At 49.8% G+C, this 13,495-nt stretch overlaps 1 protein-coding gene across 1 annotated transcript; it reads left to right on the forward strand.

The window, feature by feature from the left end:
* The first annotated feature begins 1,653 nt into the window (after positions 1-1,653).
* On the forward strand, positions 1,654-11,795 carry GSDMA (gasdermin A). Its single transcript, XM_033089110.1, has 12 exons — positions 1,654-1,805; positions 3,239-3,457; positions 3,647-3,827; positions 5,842-6,007; positions 6,835-6,931; positions 7,428-7,475; positions 7,872-7,898; positions 8,435-8,455; positions 9,171-9,325; positions 9,810-9,924; positions 10,646-10,719; positions 11,230-11,795. Exons 2-12 carry the CDS (start codon positions 3,244-3,246, stop codon positions 11,470-11,472), a joined length of 1,341 nt encoding a protein of 446 aa, XP_032945001.1. The 5' UTR covers positions 1,654-1,805; positions 3,239-3,243; the 3' UTR covers positions 11,473-11,795.
* The last annotated feature ends 1,700 nt before the right edge of the window (positions 11,796-13,495 follow it).

Genomic DNA, 13,495 nt, shown 5'->3' on the forward strand with positions numbered 1-13,495 from the left:
TCTTGAAACCACGGTTCTCTAGATCTTTGGAAGGTGAAGTGGACTGGAAATCTTGGCGTGAAGCCAGTGGGTGGAGGGTGAACACCAGGAAAAAACCTCCAAAAGTGGGACTGAGGCAATGGTGGGCTGATGAGAGGGTAGGGAGTGAGACCACCTACTCTGGAGCTAAGGGATGGGAGAGTACACGGCCCAGGACTAGATGCTGGACTGCAGTGGTGTCACAGCCATGTGCTGATTCAGAGATCAGAGGGCAAGAGGCAGAAATCCGGGAAGAACCAGGAAAACTTACAGATGGGAAGGATATTACACATAAACACATTCCGCATATGTGGGTGGCACATGTGAGGGGGACCAAATGACGGATGACAACCTTGTCACGTGCCCAAGCTCTCACCTGTGCCTCTGCGAAGGAGGAGGAATGTTTGGTCGATGTAATGGTTCGGGCCATCGAACGAGGAAGAATTACAGAGCTGCAAAAGAAGGGCCTGGGGTGGGTGGGAAGGGAGGTGAGCAAAAAGATAGGGGGCAGGGACCAGAGACCCAGCAAGGGCAAGGTCTTGTTTTAAGACATAGGAGGAGCTGTCATATTGGGTGAGAATTTGGGGACAAAGGTGGAGTAATGAAGTTTGGGGGGAGTTTTACTGAATGTGGTGTAGTCTAACCTCCCCATTCACCACCAGCCCCTCAGGAAAACCTCCAGTACAGACCTAATTCCTCATGGCTTTCAAGATTGTGTTTCATTTTCGACGGTGATGCTAAGCTCAGGTGAGAGTGTGAAGGCTCCGTTGTATTCAGGTTGTACACGCACATGTACAGACACATATCCCAACACTGGAGGACCCTGGCCTGTAAAGGTCCTGAACTGTCATCTATAGACCTGACCATGTAGGCAAAGTCCCCTTTAAATTAACTTCCAGGCCGGGACTTATGAGCAGGATCTGAGTGACTCATGGTGAGATGTCTGAATTCCCATGGTAGACATGCATTTTGGGTTTTTCTACTAAGTCCATATGCCTCTGCCTACATATATGTGTGTATGTGTATGTACAATGTTCCATGAGGAGCAGAGATGCTGAACATGAAACAACAAGAAACCATCTCTGCCTACACAGACTATGCTTCTAGCAGTGCCGTAGATACGTAAATGCAGCTAAAACAGTGAGGTACTAACATACAGGCTGACAAGCAGAAAGACGGAGGGCAACATTTTAGCTGCTCTGCTTTCTGCTGGAATATGCAGACACACAGGATTTCTTATCCCCTTATCACACCCCTGCGGCCTCATCATGAATCCTAGATGCTTCCTGACGACCGTGATGATGACAGAACAGAGATGCCTTCCCTCCTCTCTCTCTCTCTCTCTCTCTCTCTCTCTCACACACACACACACACACACACACACACGCCAGCTTCCACCAGCCTCTCTTTCCAGCCCCTCTCCCAAAGGTGTCTTCCTTCCTCTCCTCTCAGCCCATCAAACCAAACTTCAGTTGCCACTTCTCTCTGGCTTTGACTCCCCAACCCACGCTGGCACCTGCCTGGCAGCTCCCCACCCCCTCAGGGCCTGGGGCAGGGCACACATGGAACAGGTTGATGCTGTTCTCCCGGAAGTGGAGCGGGACAGGGGTGGGGTCACTGGGGCAGGCGGGGTCCCTAGAAGCCTACCTACATCCTTGCCTCCACAGAGGCATAAAGCGGCAGCCTGTCCTGGTAGGAGACAGTCACCCTCTCAACCCACACACCGAGTGAGCCCTGGACCCTCACCCCAGACAGAGCTGCAGGACAGGACCTAGCACCGCTCCCTGGTAAGAGCTTGATGGCAGTGGAGAAGGCAGGGGGTGGGTCAAAAAGGGCCTAGGAGTCCCCTAGAGCCCAATCGGGTAGGTCGCCTGATCGGCCTTGGGTAGAGAGAGAATGGAGAAGTGGCCCTGTGAGTACCTCTCTGGTGAGGAGGAGACTGCAGTGGCCCAAGCCCTGCCCACTGAATCTGGCTGGCCCCAGGGGGTTGTCCTGTCGCCTCTGGGCTCTCTTAGTAGTGAGGGGAGCTTATGTGGCTGGCAGAACAGCCCCGTACATCTGTGCTCACGCCTCCTGCTTCCCTGATTCTCTGAAGTGCCTACAGGGGAGGTGAGGCAGTTCTAGGCCGGCTGGTGTGTCCTCTTCCACCCACGAGGATAATCTGGCTGTACTAGCTGGCCCCTCCAGCCAGAGCTTGAACTTCAAACTTGAACTTCAAACGCAGAGACCCGAGGCTCTGCACCTCACACTTTTGCAGGCCTCACATCCTCCAGGGCCCTCTCACCCCAGCGTATGACTCCCCGCGCCACAGGCATTCATGCATCTGTTCATTCATTCTTTCCGCACACATTTGCCAAGCTCCAAGTCTGCGCCAGGCACTGTGCCCTGTGCTGATTCTACAGAGATGAGTAAGGCCCATTTCCTGCCCTCTGGGTGGTCACAGTCGAGTAGGCGAGAGAGTCAGGTGAACAGATCATAACGCAGGCAGCGGGTGTCTTAGAAGGGTAGGTACAAAGTGTTTGGGGGACACGGGGCCGAGTCACTTGCTGTCTGAAAGGGTGAGGGAAGAGGTCACAGAGGAGGCGACTCGAATTGAGGCTTAAAGGATAAATAGGGATTCTCTAGATAGGAAGGGGGGTGTTGTAAGCAGAGGGGGAGCACAGGAGGAGCGGTGAAATGCCTGAGCTACTGGGCAGGACCTGAGGGCAGTGAGTCCCCACATCCAGCAGCCAGGAAGAGGGCAAAGGGGCAGTCGGGTCAAGGAAGTGACCCTCCCCCAAAACAGGGCAACTGCCTTCCCAGGCCCTCCTGCTTCCCTCCCCTGGCGGCCCTGGGTCCGGGCTGTCACGGTTCTCTGGGAAGATGAGGTAGGCATAGCTGTGTGAGAAGAGCTTTACTCCCATCGCTAAAGAAATGCTCTAGCCGGGCTCCAAGTCCGGGAAGAAAATGAGTGTGGAGTGAGAAAAGAGCCCTTGACAAAGAAAGAGCGGGTCCGGCTTCTCTAGCCAGCCGTGCGGCTTCTGGCAAGTTGTCTCAGATCTCGAGGCCTCGTTTCCTTATCATAAAATGGTTCCTTTCAGCTCTGACATTCTGAGAATCCGGGAATCCTTCAGGTGCCCCACCCATCCACCCACCAAGAGCTGGATGATCTCTCTCTGCAGGAGCCTTACCATGTCCTGGTCTCCCACCTGGTTACTCTCCTGTTTCCTTTCCCCCACAGTGACAATGACCATGTTTGAAAATGTCACCCGGACTCTGACTAAACAGCTAAACCCTCGAGGGGACCTGACACCCCTGGAGAGCCTCATAGACTTCAAGCGCTTCCACCCCTTCTGCCTGGTGCTGAGGAAAAGGAAGAGCACGCTCTTCTGGGGTGCCCGGTACGTGCGCACAGACTACACCCTCCTGGATGTGCTCGAACCCGGCAGCTCACCTTCAGGTCAGCCTCGGGTGTGGGGTTGGGTCCTGCGGGATGGGGGCCTCGCACCAGCCTACCGACGACGACAAGGACCCCGAAGCTCCCTCCGCCAGAGGTGGTTAGGTGTCATGCAGCCCAGAGTTCTCCCGGAGGCGGAGGAAGAAGCATAGATGCCTTAGTGCAGCCTCTTTCCTCTTCTCCCTCCTGCAGATCTGACAGACTCTGGGAAATTTGCTTTTAAGAACATGCTGGATGCCCGAGTGGAGGGACAGGTGGATGTGCCAAGGACAGTCAAGGTGACGGGGACCGCAGGGCTGTCTCGGAACAGCACCATAGAGGTCCAGACGCTTAGTGTGGCTCCCAAGGCCCTGGAGACCTTGCACCGGGAGCGGTGAGACTGGGCAGGGCTGGGAGGCGACCAGGATGGGGGGCGTGGGCCCTGAGTTAAAGGTCACCACTGGGAGCTCGTGAAGATGAGCCTTTTGACTTGTGGGTGCCTCTAGCCTTTTCCTAACCTCTCCCCCCGTCCTTCCACTACCTCTGGTGTCACGTCCCTACTGTCACACACACGAGGACACGTGTGTTCATATTAACTGACCGTGTGACTTTGGAAAAGTCACTTCTCTCAGGACCTCAGTTTTGTTTTCTGAAAAATGATGGGGTCGGATGAAAACCTCTAGGGTTTTTTCCCACCCTGTGACTATGGAATACACTAACAAGGGAAGGGGTCTTAACTGCTCCCCACTGTGGCTCGAGCACGGCATTCTGCTCCCAGATATGAAGCCTTCAGCCCTGTCACACACCGGGCAGCCCTTGGGAATGCTGCCCCAGCAGCACAAGGGGCGTGGTAGATGTCATGCCAATGCTGGGCACCGCAGATGTTTGGCTTGACAGGGGAACCGACTTTTAAGTAGTTAAGTAGTGGTTGGAAGGAGATGAAGGCTGTGGGTGCAGGACGGAAGGCCTGGGGTGCTTGGAAGTCATCCAGTAAATATTCGTATATCCACCCCTACTAGGTGCTGGAGTGCACTAGAATATCTTTGTCCAAGAAACTTGTGATCTAGGAGTGTGAAAAAAATGTACCACAGTAACTAGAAGTGCTAAGTGCGACAGGAGGGGTTTGTCTGAGTTTTGCGGCAAGTCCCGGGACTTCCGGCTAGGGAAATGAGGACAGATTTCACAGAGGAGGCAGCCCACGAGCTAGGCCTTGAAGGATGAGTAGAAATTGGACATCCAAGGCTGGGAGAAGGGCATTACTAAAGCACACAGGTGAGAAATCCCAAAACCTATAGGAACCATGAATAGCTGGCTTGGCAGGAGCAGAAGAGGTATGAGTGGAACAAGTGCGGGATGTAGGGTGGGCCCACATCATGGGGGACCCAGGCGTTCTGGTCAAGGAGATGAAACTATTCCACAGGCACCAGGGAGACCCTGACGATGCTCTGATGTGTCATGATTAACCTGGTCAGATGGAGAACGAGGGACAGAGGTTCAAAGCAGGCAGACTGGGCGAGACACTGTCCCACGTCCCTCAGAGACATAAAATGAGGAGCTGAGTTGGGGAGAGCAGTCAGAATGAAACGGGAGGAGTGGGTGCCAGGCCTCTGGAAGGAACAGAATGAACTGGACTTGGCAGCTAACTGCAGGGTGAGGGAGTGGGTTTTGTCAAAGATGAAGCTGATATGTGACAACAGGGATGGACCTAGAGGGTATTATGCTAAGTGAAATAAGTCAGACAGAGAGAGAGACAAATACTATATGATCGCACTTATATGTGGATTCTAAAGAACAAAATAAACCAACAGAAACAGACTCATAGATACAGAGAATAAACTGATGGTTACTAGATGGGAGGGAGTAAGGAGGCTGGATGAAAAAGGTGAAGGGATTAGGAAGTACAAATTGGTACCATGTTTCCCCGAAAATAAGACCTAGCCGGGCAATCAGCTGTCATGCGTCTTTTGGAGCAAAAATTAATATAAGACTTGGTCTTACTTGACTATAATGTAAGACCAGATCTTATATAATATGAGCAAGAGAGAGGATAATAGATGGAGACAAAAGACTCCAGAAGAGATGAACAAGGCTAAGAAATGGAGGAGAGGGAGGAGAATCCACCCTGGAGCTGAGGGAAAATGGAGAAAGAAGCAACTACGAGGCCCTGTTCTGGGCCAGGTGCTACGTCTCTCTCTCAACACCCTGGCGGGAGGTTTATCATCCTCACGTTATAGATGAGGCCCTAAGTCTCAGAGAAGCTGCCCTGCCATGAAGCGGAGATCTGGGTTTCTCCAGAGTCCTCACTCTTTCCCTCCGTGTCTAGGTCCTGGGAATGACAGAGAAAAGAGAAGGCCCTGGCCCAGGCGGGGAGAAGCTCTGGATTATTCCCTTATGTTTCTCCTGCACAGGAAGCTGGCAGCAGAGCATCCATTCCTGAAGGAGATGCATGATCGAGGAGAGAACCTATATGTGGTGATGGAGGTGGTGGAGACTGTGCACGAGGTCACTCTGGAGAGAGCCGGCAAGGCAGAGGGTGGCTTCTCCCTCCCGTTCTTTGCACCGTTGGGGCTACAGGTTTGGTTCGAACACACACACACAGAGACACACTTACATTCAGCCTCTCCTCAGAGGCTACATGAACTTTGCCCCCTCAGTGCCCAGCCAGGATGCTGTAAAAAAAACCCCACACCTTAGCCCTGCTCTTCAAGACTCAGGCCCCAGCTAGCCAGACACAAATCCTCTCTCTGGTCAATGGTGCCCAGTGCCACACGGAACTTGCAGGCAAGGGAAACTCATAGTCGTGGGTTTTTCCTCATGGTGCTCCCAAACTACAGGAGAGACATCCTTATTCTTAGAAAGTTCTGTCTCATGGAGGAGACACATATGTTAAAGCCCAGAAAACACGGGCTTGGCAAATTCAATGTAAATAAGTAATGCTCTACATAACCTATCAATTTACATAAATATTCAAGGAATGAGCTGGAACTAGGAGGAGGGGTTAGTCATGGAAGGCTTCTTAAAGGAGGTGAGCATGGGACGGATAGCAAAAAGGAAGAAGGAACCAGGACAGGACCTCGATGGAAGCTCTAAGGTGGGACGGGGATGCACAGGCAGGTGATGGAGCAAGTCTGCCCAGTTCCTTCATGCATCTGAACCAGGAAGAGAGAGGTACAGATTGTTAGAGGGATGACCAGCGGAAATGAGCAGAAGAGCTTTGAAACCGACTCCATGGAGTCTGGACCAGGTGCAAAGGCGATCAGGGACAGCACTGAAGGGTTCCCAACTTCTCGTCTCCCCCGAGGTTCTCAGGCCTGACCCTCCACTTGCACCCCCACCCCCTCTCCCAATGTCTCATACTTGGGATCTCTGCAGATTCACAAATCCTCCCTGTCTAATCCTAGGGATCCATAAACCACAAGGAGGCTATCACCATCCCGAAGGGCTGCATCCTGGCCTTTCGAGTGAGACAGCTGATGGTCAAGGGCAAAAATGAGTGGGGTAAGCAGACACCGGCATGTTCTCCCTTCCAGACAAGAATTACCCGCACCAGTACTGAGGCATCCTGGTCCCCTCTTGTGGCGAGTGAAGGAGCATGTTTGAATTGTGGTACAACGGCCGGCCGGAGACAGGACAGCAGAGGCTGCTCTAAAGAGGCAGTGGGGGGACTCCTGATGCTGAGCGTGTCAGGCATCGTTAGCTGGGGGACGAGGAGCGCAGAGAACAAACACAGCCTCTGCTTCAAAAAGTCTGTGGCCAATGGAGAAAACAGACACAGACACCCGTACTCGGATGCAGGAGAGAAAATAGTGCTATCATACGAAAGGATTTACAGAGGAAGAAAGGGTTACCTCCAGCAATAGAGGAGGAGCTGGGGATTAGGGGAGGCATTTGAGGGCAGGGCCCTCGCCCTTAACAGAGCTGGTAGACTTGAGACTAGAGAAGGAAAGGTGGCACCGCTGTTGAGTCCTGCTCTCCCCTCTCTCGCTCCCTACAGAAATTCCATATATCTACAATGACAACATGCAAACCTTCCCTCCCGGAGGTAAGTGAGATTGCTTCCTGGCTCCCCGCATCTTCCGTCCTACCCGACATTATCTGCTAACTCCCTGTCCCCTCTACGAGCGCATACCATCATTTCCCAAGGAGCCCCTGGTTTTGTTTCCCAAGTCCCTAAAAATATCTATCCTTAACTTTAGGAAAGACAGAGAGAGGCATATAAATACCACCCAAGAGAGACAGAGAAACACAAAGGCAGAGACCAAAAGGCACAACTGGAAGCAGAAACAAGACTTGGAGACAGTGTGTGCCCAAATTGCGGGGGCAGATGAGCTAACATAGTCTCCATGTGTTCACTGCTAAAGCTGCCTTGACAACCGCTCTAGATAAAAAGGCACAAATAGGTTTTATGCTGACATGTGTGCATTGTTTCTGTCTGCAGAAAAGCCAGAAGAGGAGAAGTTCATCTGTAAGTATTTCCTGTCATTTCACGGTAACTGTTTTGACTCAGAATGTTAAAACTCCAATCTTTGTCTTCCCTTCTCCGTGGGACCGACAATGGACATGGCAGAGCAGCTCTCAGCCAACAGTTGTCCCTGCAATGTGGCAGAAATTCCAATAGCTTAGGGAAACACAGTGAAGAGGGAGTCTCCGGACAGGATGGCCATGTGGTCTGATGCCACAGACCTCTGTCCTTCAGGACCTTAGAAGCTATAACCTGTTACACACACATGTGCAATGCCACCACCCAGCACCTGGGGCAGGAGTCTCTGAGTCACAGTGTTGACAGCTCAATCCAGGTGCCCCTTTTCTCATTGCATTAGCTTCTCTCCTGACCCGCTCCTGCCTCCCACGAATGGGGCAAGAGTATCCTTAAGCTTATTGGAACATCCCAGGAGACAGGACCAATTTCTGAACGCCCATTAATGTTTCATGCCCTGGGTATGCTACTGTTTTAGACGATTACATTCTTAACGTCCTTTGTTGTTCTTTTTTCCCCCTCAGTTATGAAGACATCGGGTATTGGTAAGGAATTTTGTGAGTTTCTCCCAAGACTTGGGCTTGAAGGCAGTGGGGGAAACACTGGGGTGGGTGGAGGGAAGGGAAGACACAGGCTGAGTCCCAGGTCCTGGAGATTGGCACTGCTCCCCGGAGGCCACTCTCTCCAATGCAGGCTGGAAGTATTCCTAGGCCGCCAGTCCCTAGAGGGTCAGGCTAAGGCTCAAGCCTTCCTGATCTACCCACATCCCTGGACACAGACCCACGGCTCTCTGGAGCTGTCTCATCCTGCCCTGCACTCAGTCACCAGAGTTGTTATTCTTCTTTGTCTACTAACTCATGAGAAGGGAATACAGACCTTCCTTCTCAACTTTTAGCCGCAGTCTTAGCGAAAGGGAAGTCAACTGTCTGCTGACCCAGGATGGGGCCTGGGAGCTCAGGGAGAATGGACTGCTGGCTGAGACGATATTGGGGGTCGATACTGGGGGTCGTGGCGCACCTCCTCATTCCTACCCTCCCGGACACACACGCATGCACGCACGCACCGCTCAAGTCAGAGCTGAGGGATAACTTCATCACTGTGTCCCTGGGTCAAGAAAAAAAGAAAGGCCAAGCTCAAGCTGGGAGCAGAGCATGAGACCTGAGAAGGGCTGCATGAAGGAGCCTTTGGGGAGAATGCCGACTGAATGGGGAGGGTGCCAGGTGGAGGGCGGTTTGTTTGCCATGTTAACTGTCCCCATAGGGGAGGTGCACAATGACTTCACGACACTGAAAGAAGAGATTCAAAGAGAGACCCAAGAAGTGGAGAAGCTGAGCCGTGTGGGGAAAAGCTCCCTGCTCACCTCCCTCAGCAAACTCCTAGGGAAGAAAAAGGAGCTAGAAGACCTGGAGCTCACGGTGAGGTCCCAGTGGAAGTAGGGGGAGAACGGGAGAAGGAAGGTTCTGGGTGGAGGGGGGTGTGGGCCTTACAGCTGGTTGGGTGATCTGACACTGGCAGACGGTGGTCTGTGGCCAGGGGAACTGACAGCAGATGCCTTCCCCAAGGCTGGCCACGTGCTCTCCAGGCTGCCAGGCCACCTCTACCCCCTCGTCCCTGTAGGGACTCCTGCAATGGACATGCTTTCTCCTGAGGGACAGAGGGAGGCAGCAGGCCAGCAGGACCCTCTCTTGGAAGGGGGCTGGAAGCTTTCCCCTCCAGAGTCCAAGGCTCAGGGACCAAGGAATGCAGGAGTCCAATATTTTCAGGACTTGATACGTTGAAAAAGAAATGAGGAAATGGGAGAAAGTTAACACGTGTCAAGGGATGGTTACGTGCCAGACACCACGCTGGGCCCCCTACCTGTGTCATCTTAAGTAGTCACCCACCTTTCCTTCCCCACAGCTCGAAGGGGCTCTAGACAAAGGACATGAAGTGACACTGGAGGCACTCCCCAAAGATGTCCTATTATCAAAGGAAGCTATGGGTGCCATTCTCTATTTCCTTGGAGCCCTGACAGGTAAGTAGGGAGTATTCATTTATACACCAGTGACAGGAATGAATCACTGAATGAATTCCTGAATGAAAGAAAGAATGAATGCCAGGCAAATTATACCACAGTTAAGTAGTTTATATCTACATTATAAAAAATTGGTTTCATTCCTTAGGACGCACCGGGTCACGTTGGATAGTCTGAGAAGATGGACTAGTCTTGCTAATAGAGGTTGAGATGTAACCTTAGTTTTATCAGCCACACATTTAAAACTTCAACATATAGCTAAGCTCAGCACTTTCATATCGATATTTGTTAGCTTTCATTTCAGAGGGTAACATCTTCTGATCTTACCCCTGAATTCTTTTCTTCCCTCTACATGAAACATTTCCCCACACAGAAGAACTCTCTGGTCCTTCAAGTATAAGCTGAGATGTTTTCTTTCCCTTAAGAAGCTTGCCCTCAAACACCAAGACCAAAGTAGACCCCTCAGCTATGGCTCCCTTAATACCCTGTATTGTATTTGCACGTTCCTTTTTCTTCTCCACTAGACTGCAAGTTCCTTGAGTGAAGGGAGTACGATTTTTACCTAACACACCTAGCAAAGGTGCCTGGTACAGAGCAAGCATTCAACCACAGATGAATGTATGAATTCATTAATGCTGCAAGTCTGGAGGTGTACCCATTTGGAACCTGTAGTCCCCTTGCACCAACAACACACATCTCTTTCTCTGCTTTTTTCCTCCAGAGTTAAATGAAGCCCAACAGAAGCTGCTGGTAAAATCCATGGAGAAAAAGATCCTACCTGTGCAACTAAAGCTTGTGAGAAAAATAACGGCGGATACCCGGGAGAGTTTGGAAGGGAGTCAGCTAGAACCAGTGGAAAGATAGAAATTTAGATTAAGGATAGAACTAGCCTAGAGGTCCTCTGTTTTATCCCAGAAGCTCATGCCCACTTCTTATTTCTCTCCATGTTTCTTCCTTTTCGTTATTTCACAACTAGAGATAGAAGAGTAAATTTCTGGGCAATTATCTGGGTTTTTCAGCATGATATTGGGAGAAGAGACAGAAAACTCTGGCTTTGCTTATTCTTAGTCAAGTGACGTGAGCAAATCTTTTAATGTTTCTGAGTCTGCCTCAGTTCACTCCTCTATAAAATGGGGCTAAAAATAAACATGCTGCCCACTGCACACGTTATGATAGGCTTAGATGGGGTTGTGAGGAAAGGAGTTATAAAAGAGAAAGGTGGCCATCTTTGTGGTTTTTATGAATTAGGACAAAGGAGGAGAGGTTTCCAGTTCTTTCTTTTCATGCTATTTTGGTTCCTTCCAGGTGGAGAGCACAATGGAACAGAATTTTCTACAGGATAAAGAGGGTGTTTTCCCCCTGCAACCTGACCTGCTCTCCTCTCTTGGGGAAGAGGACCTGATCCTCACTGAGGCCCTCGTAGGGCTGAGTGGCTTGGAAGTGCAGAGATCAGGCCCCCAGTACATGTGGGACCCAGACACCCTTCCCCACCTCTGTGCCCTTTATGCTGGCCTCTCCTTCCTGCAGTTGCTGACCAAGGATTCCTAACTTGCCTTTTCCATCTGCCTCCTGCTTCCCTAATAACTTCCCTACCTCATTATGCTGTGTCCTTAACATCCCAGGGCATTTCAGAGCTACCAGGCTGAGGATGATGGAAATCCTAGCTGATCCGCCAAGATAACCAATTTCTACTTGTGCCTCTGTATCTCCCGCCACCCCCTAAGCCTATATGCTGATGCTTCAATCCTCTGAAAGTAGAAACACTCAAACTTTTAAAACTATGAAGCATTTCAACAAAACCAAAATCAATTACTTTCCTGTCCCAATACCTCCTGTTCATGCTTCCAAAAATCAAGCTTTACTGGAATTAATGGAAAATATTATTTCACTTTTGATGAAATGTCTTTTGGTGTTTTTCTTTAAAGAATCTATCATAAAGCAATTCTTAAGTTGTGCCAGAAAAGAAAATAGACATTATCATACTACATATAGATCTATAAACATGAATATTATTATCCTGTCCTCAGGCCAGCACCTGGGGTGGGAGCTGGAAAATGCTCAGAGAACTGAGGCTGTAGAATGTGGAATCTAGATTCTAAAGTGAAAAGATCATCAAAGCAGCTTGTCTTTCAAGAGGAGCCTTTGGGGTCCTCTGGACTTGGGGTAAGCGACTAGAGATACATGGTACAAGCCCAAAACAAGAGTAAGACAACTTTCAAGTTTACTGAACAGAAAATGCAAATAGGTCTTTAAAAAAATGGTACCCCAAAATAAGACTGACCCAAAACTTTTAAAAACAAATTGTGATGTTATCTTCTGATTTCACCTTTCCCTTTTCTGCCCTCAATTCAGGTTGGTTGTGGGAGGAAGTGATGTGTGTAGGCTTGGCATATGATCCTGCTAATATGGATATTGTGATCTCATAAAACTTCTAAGTTTATACCATCCTCCTCTGTCCAAAGCTGGGTTTTAACATCTTTCACCAACCTCTTTTAAAATAGTTTTCTGGATGGAATAATTTCTCCAAGGTTTTTGGTCCCAGAAGTCAGACTCGCCCCCTTCGTAGCCACCCCCTGCCTCGGTTAGTAGTTTCCGCACACACCAAGAATTCATGACCAACTGCCAAAGGCTTTGTGTTAAGCCATCCTCCCTCATTCTGGGGCATCTCCTAAGGCCTCACTCTATTGCTCAAGGACATATTAGGTAGTTACTTGCTGACGTGATTGCTTTTCTTCTATGATGTAAACGTATTAAAGAGGTGAGCTAACACCCTAACTATCCAGAAGGGTCACTTCATAAGGATGAACAACAAAGCTCATCTGTTTTCTTCCTTTACCATTGTCGCCCACCTTCAGCTTCAATTACAGATACCACATTATGAAAAGGCTTTAATGAGTTTATTCCAGTGATGATTCAAAAGTGCTGTTATCCCAGCCCTAAGGGGAAGGGAGATAATTAGGGAGAATGGGTCAAGACATGTTCCCTAAAACTGGAGCACACATTTTTCCATTTAGCAAGAGGCTGCTTTGTGCAAGGAGCTATTTGGTGCAACAGTATGAAAAGGGCAATGCAAAGAATTTCCTTTCTATACATAAATATAAAGGAGAATATAGTCAAAATATATTCTATGCCCTCTAGGACCTTACAACAGAGCTAGACTGTTTTTGGAGGGTCTGACCTAGTCTAAAACTCAGGACTTCCACTTATGCAAGAGAGAAAAGTTCCAAGAGGAGAGAGAGTTTTTGTTTTTTCTTAAAAAACTGGAACATGGGGGTGTCCGCTTAGCTCAGTTGGTTAGAGTGTGATGTTGATAACACCAAGGTTGCCAGTTCGTTCCCCACATGGGCCCCTGTGAGCTGAACCCTTCTTTAAAAAATAAATAAATAAATTGGACCACGTATCCTCCCGAAGAATCACTGGAGTATTCCTTTGTAAAATAAGTGGACAGGATTTCTGAGGATTTCTGGTCTAATTTCCTTCCCCTGGGGGATTCTCAGGCTCTCCTTAGGTACACTATTATTCTGTTCCCCATTTCACTATAATGTCTGTCTGGATGCATACCGGCGCCCCA

The sequence above is a fragment of the Rhinolophus ferrumequinum genome, chromosome 21 (genome assembly GCF_004115265.2).
Source record: "Rhinolophus ferrumequinum isolate MPI-CBG mRhiFer1 chromosome 21, mRhiFer1_v1.p, whole genome shotgun sequence".
Lineage (NCBI taxonomy): Eukaryota > Metazoa > Chordata > Mammalia > Chiroptera > Rhinolophidae > Rhinolophus > Rhinolophus ferrumequinum.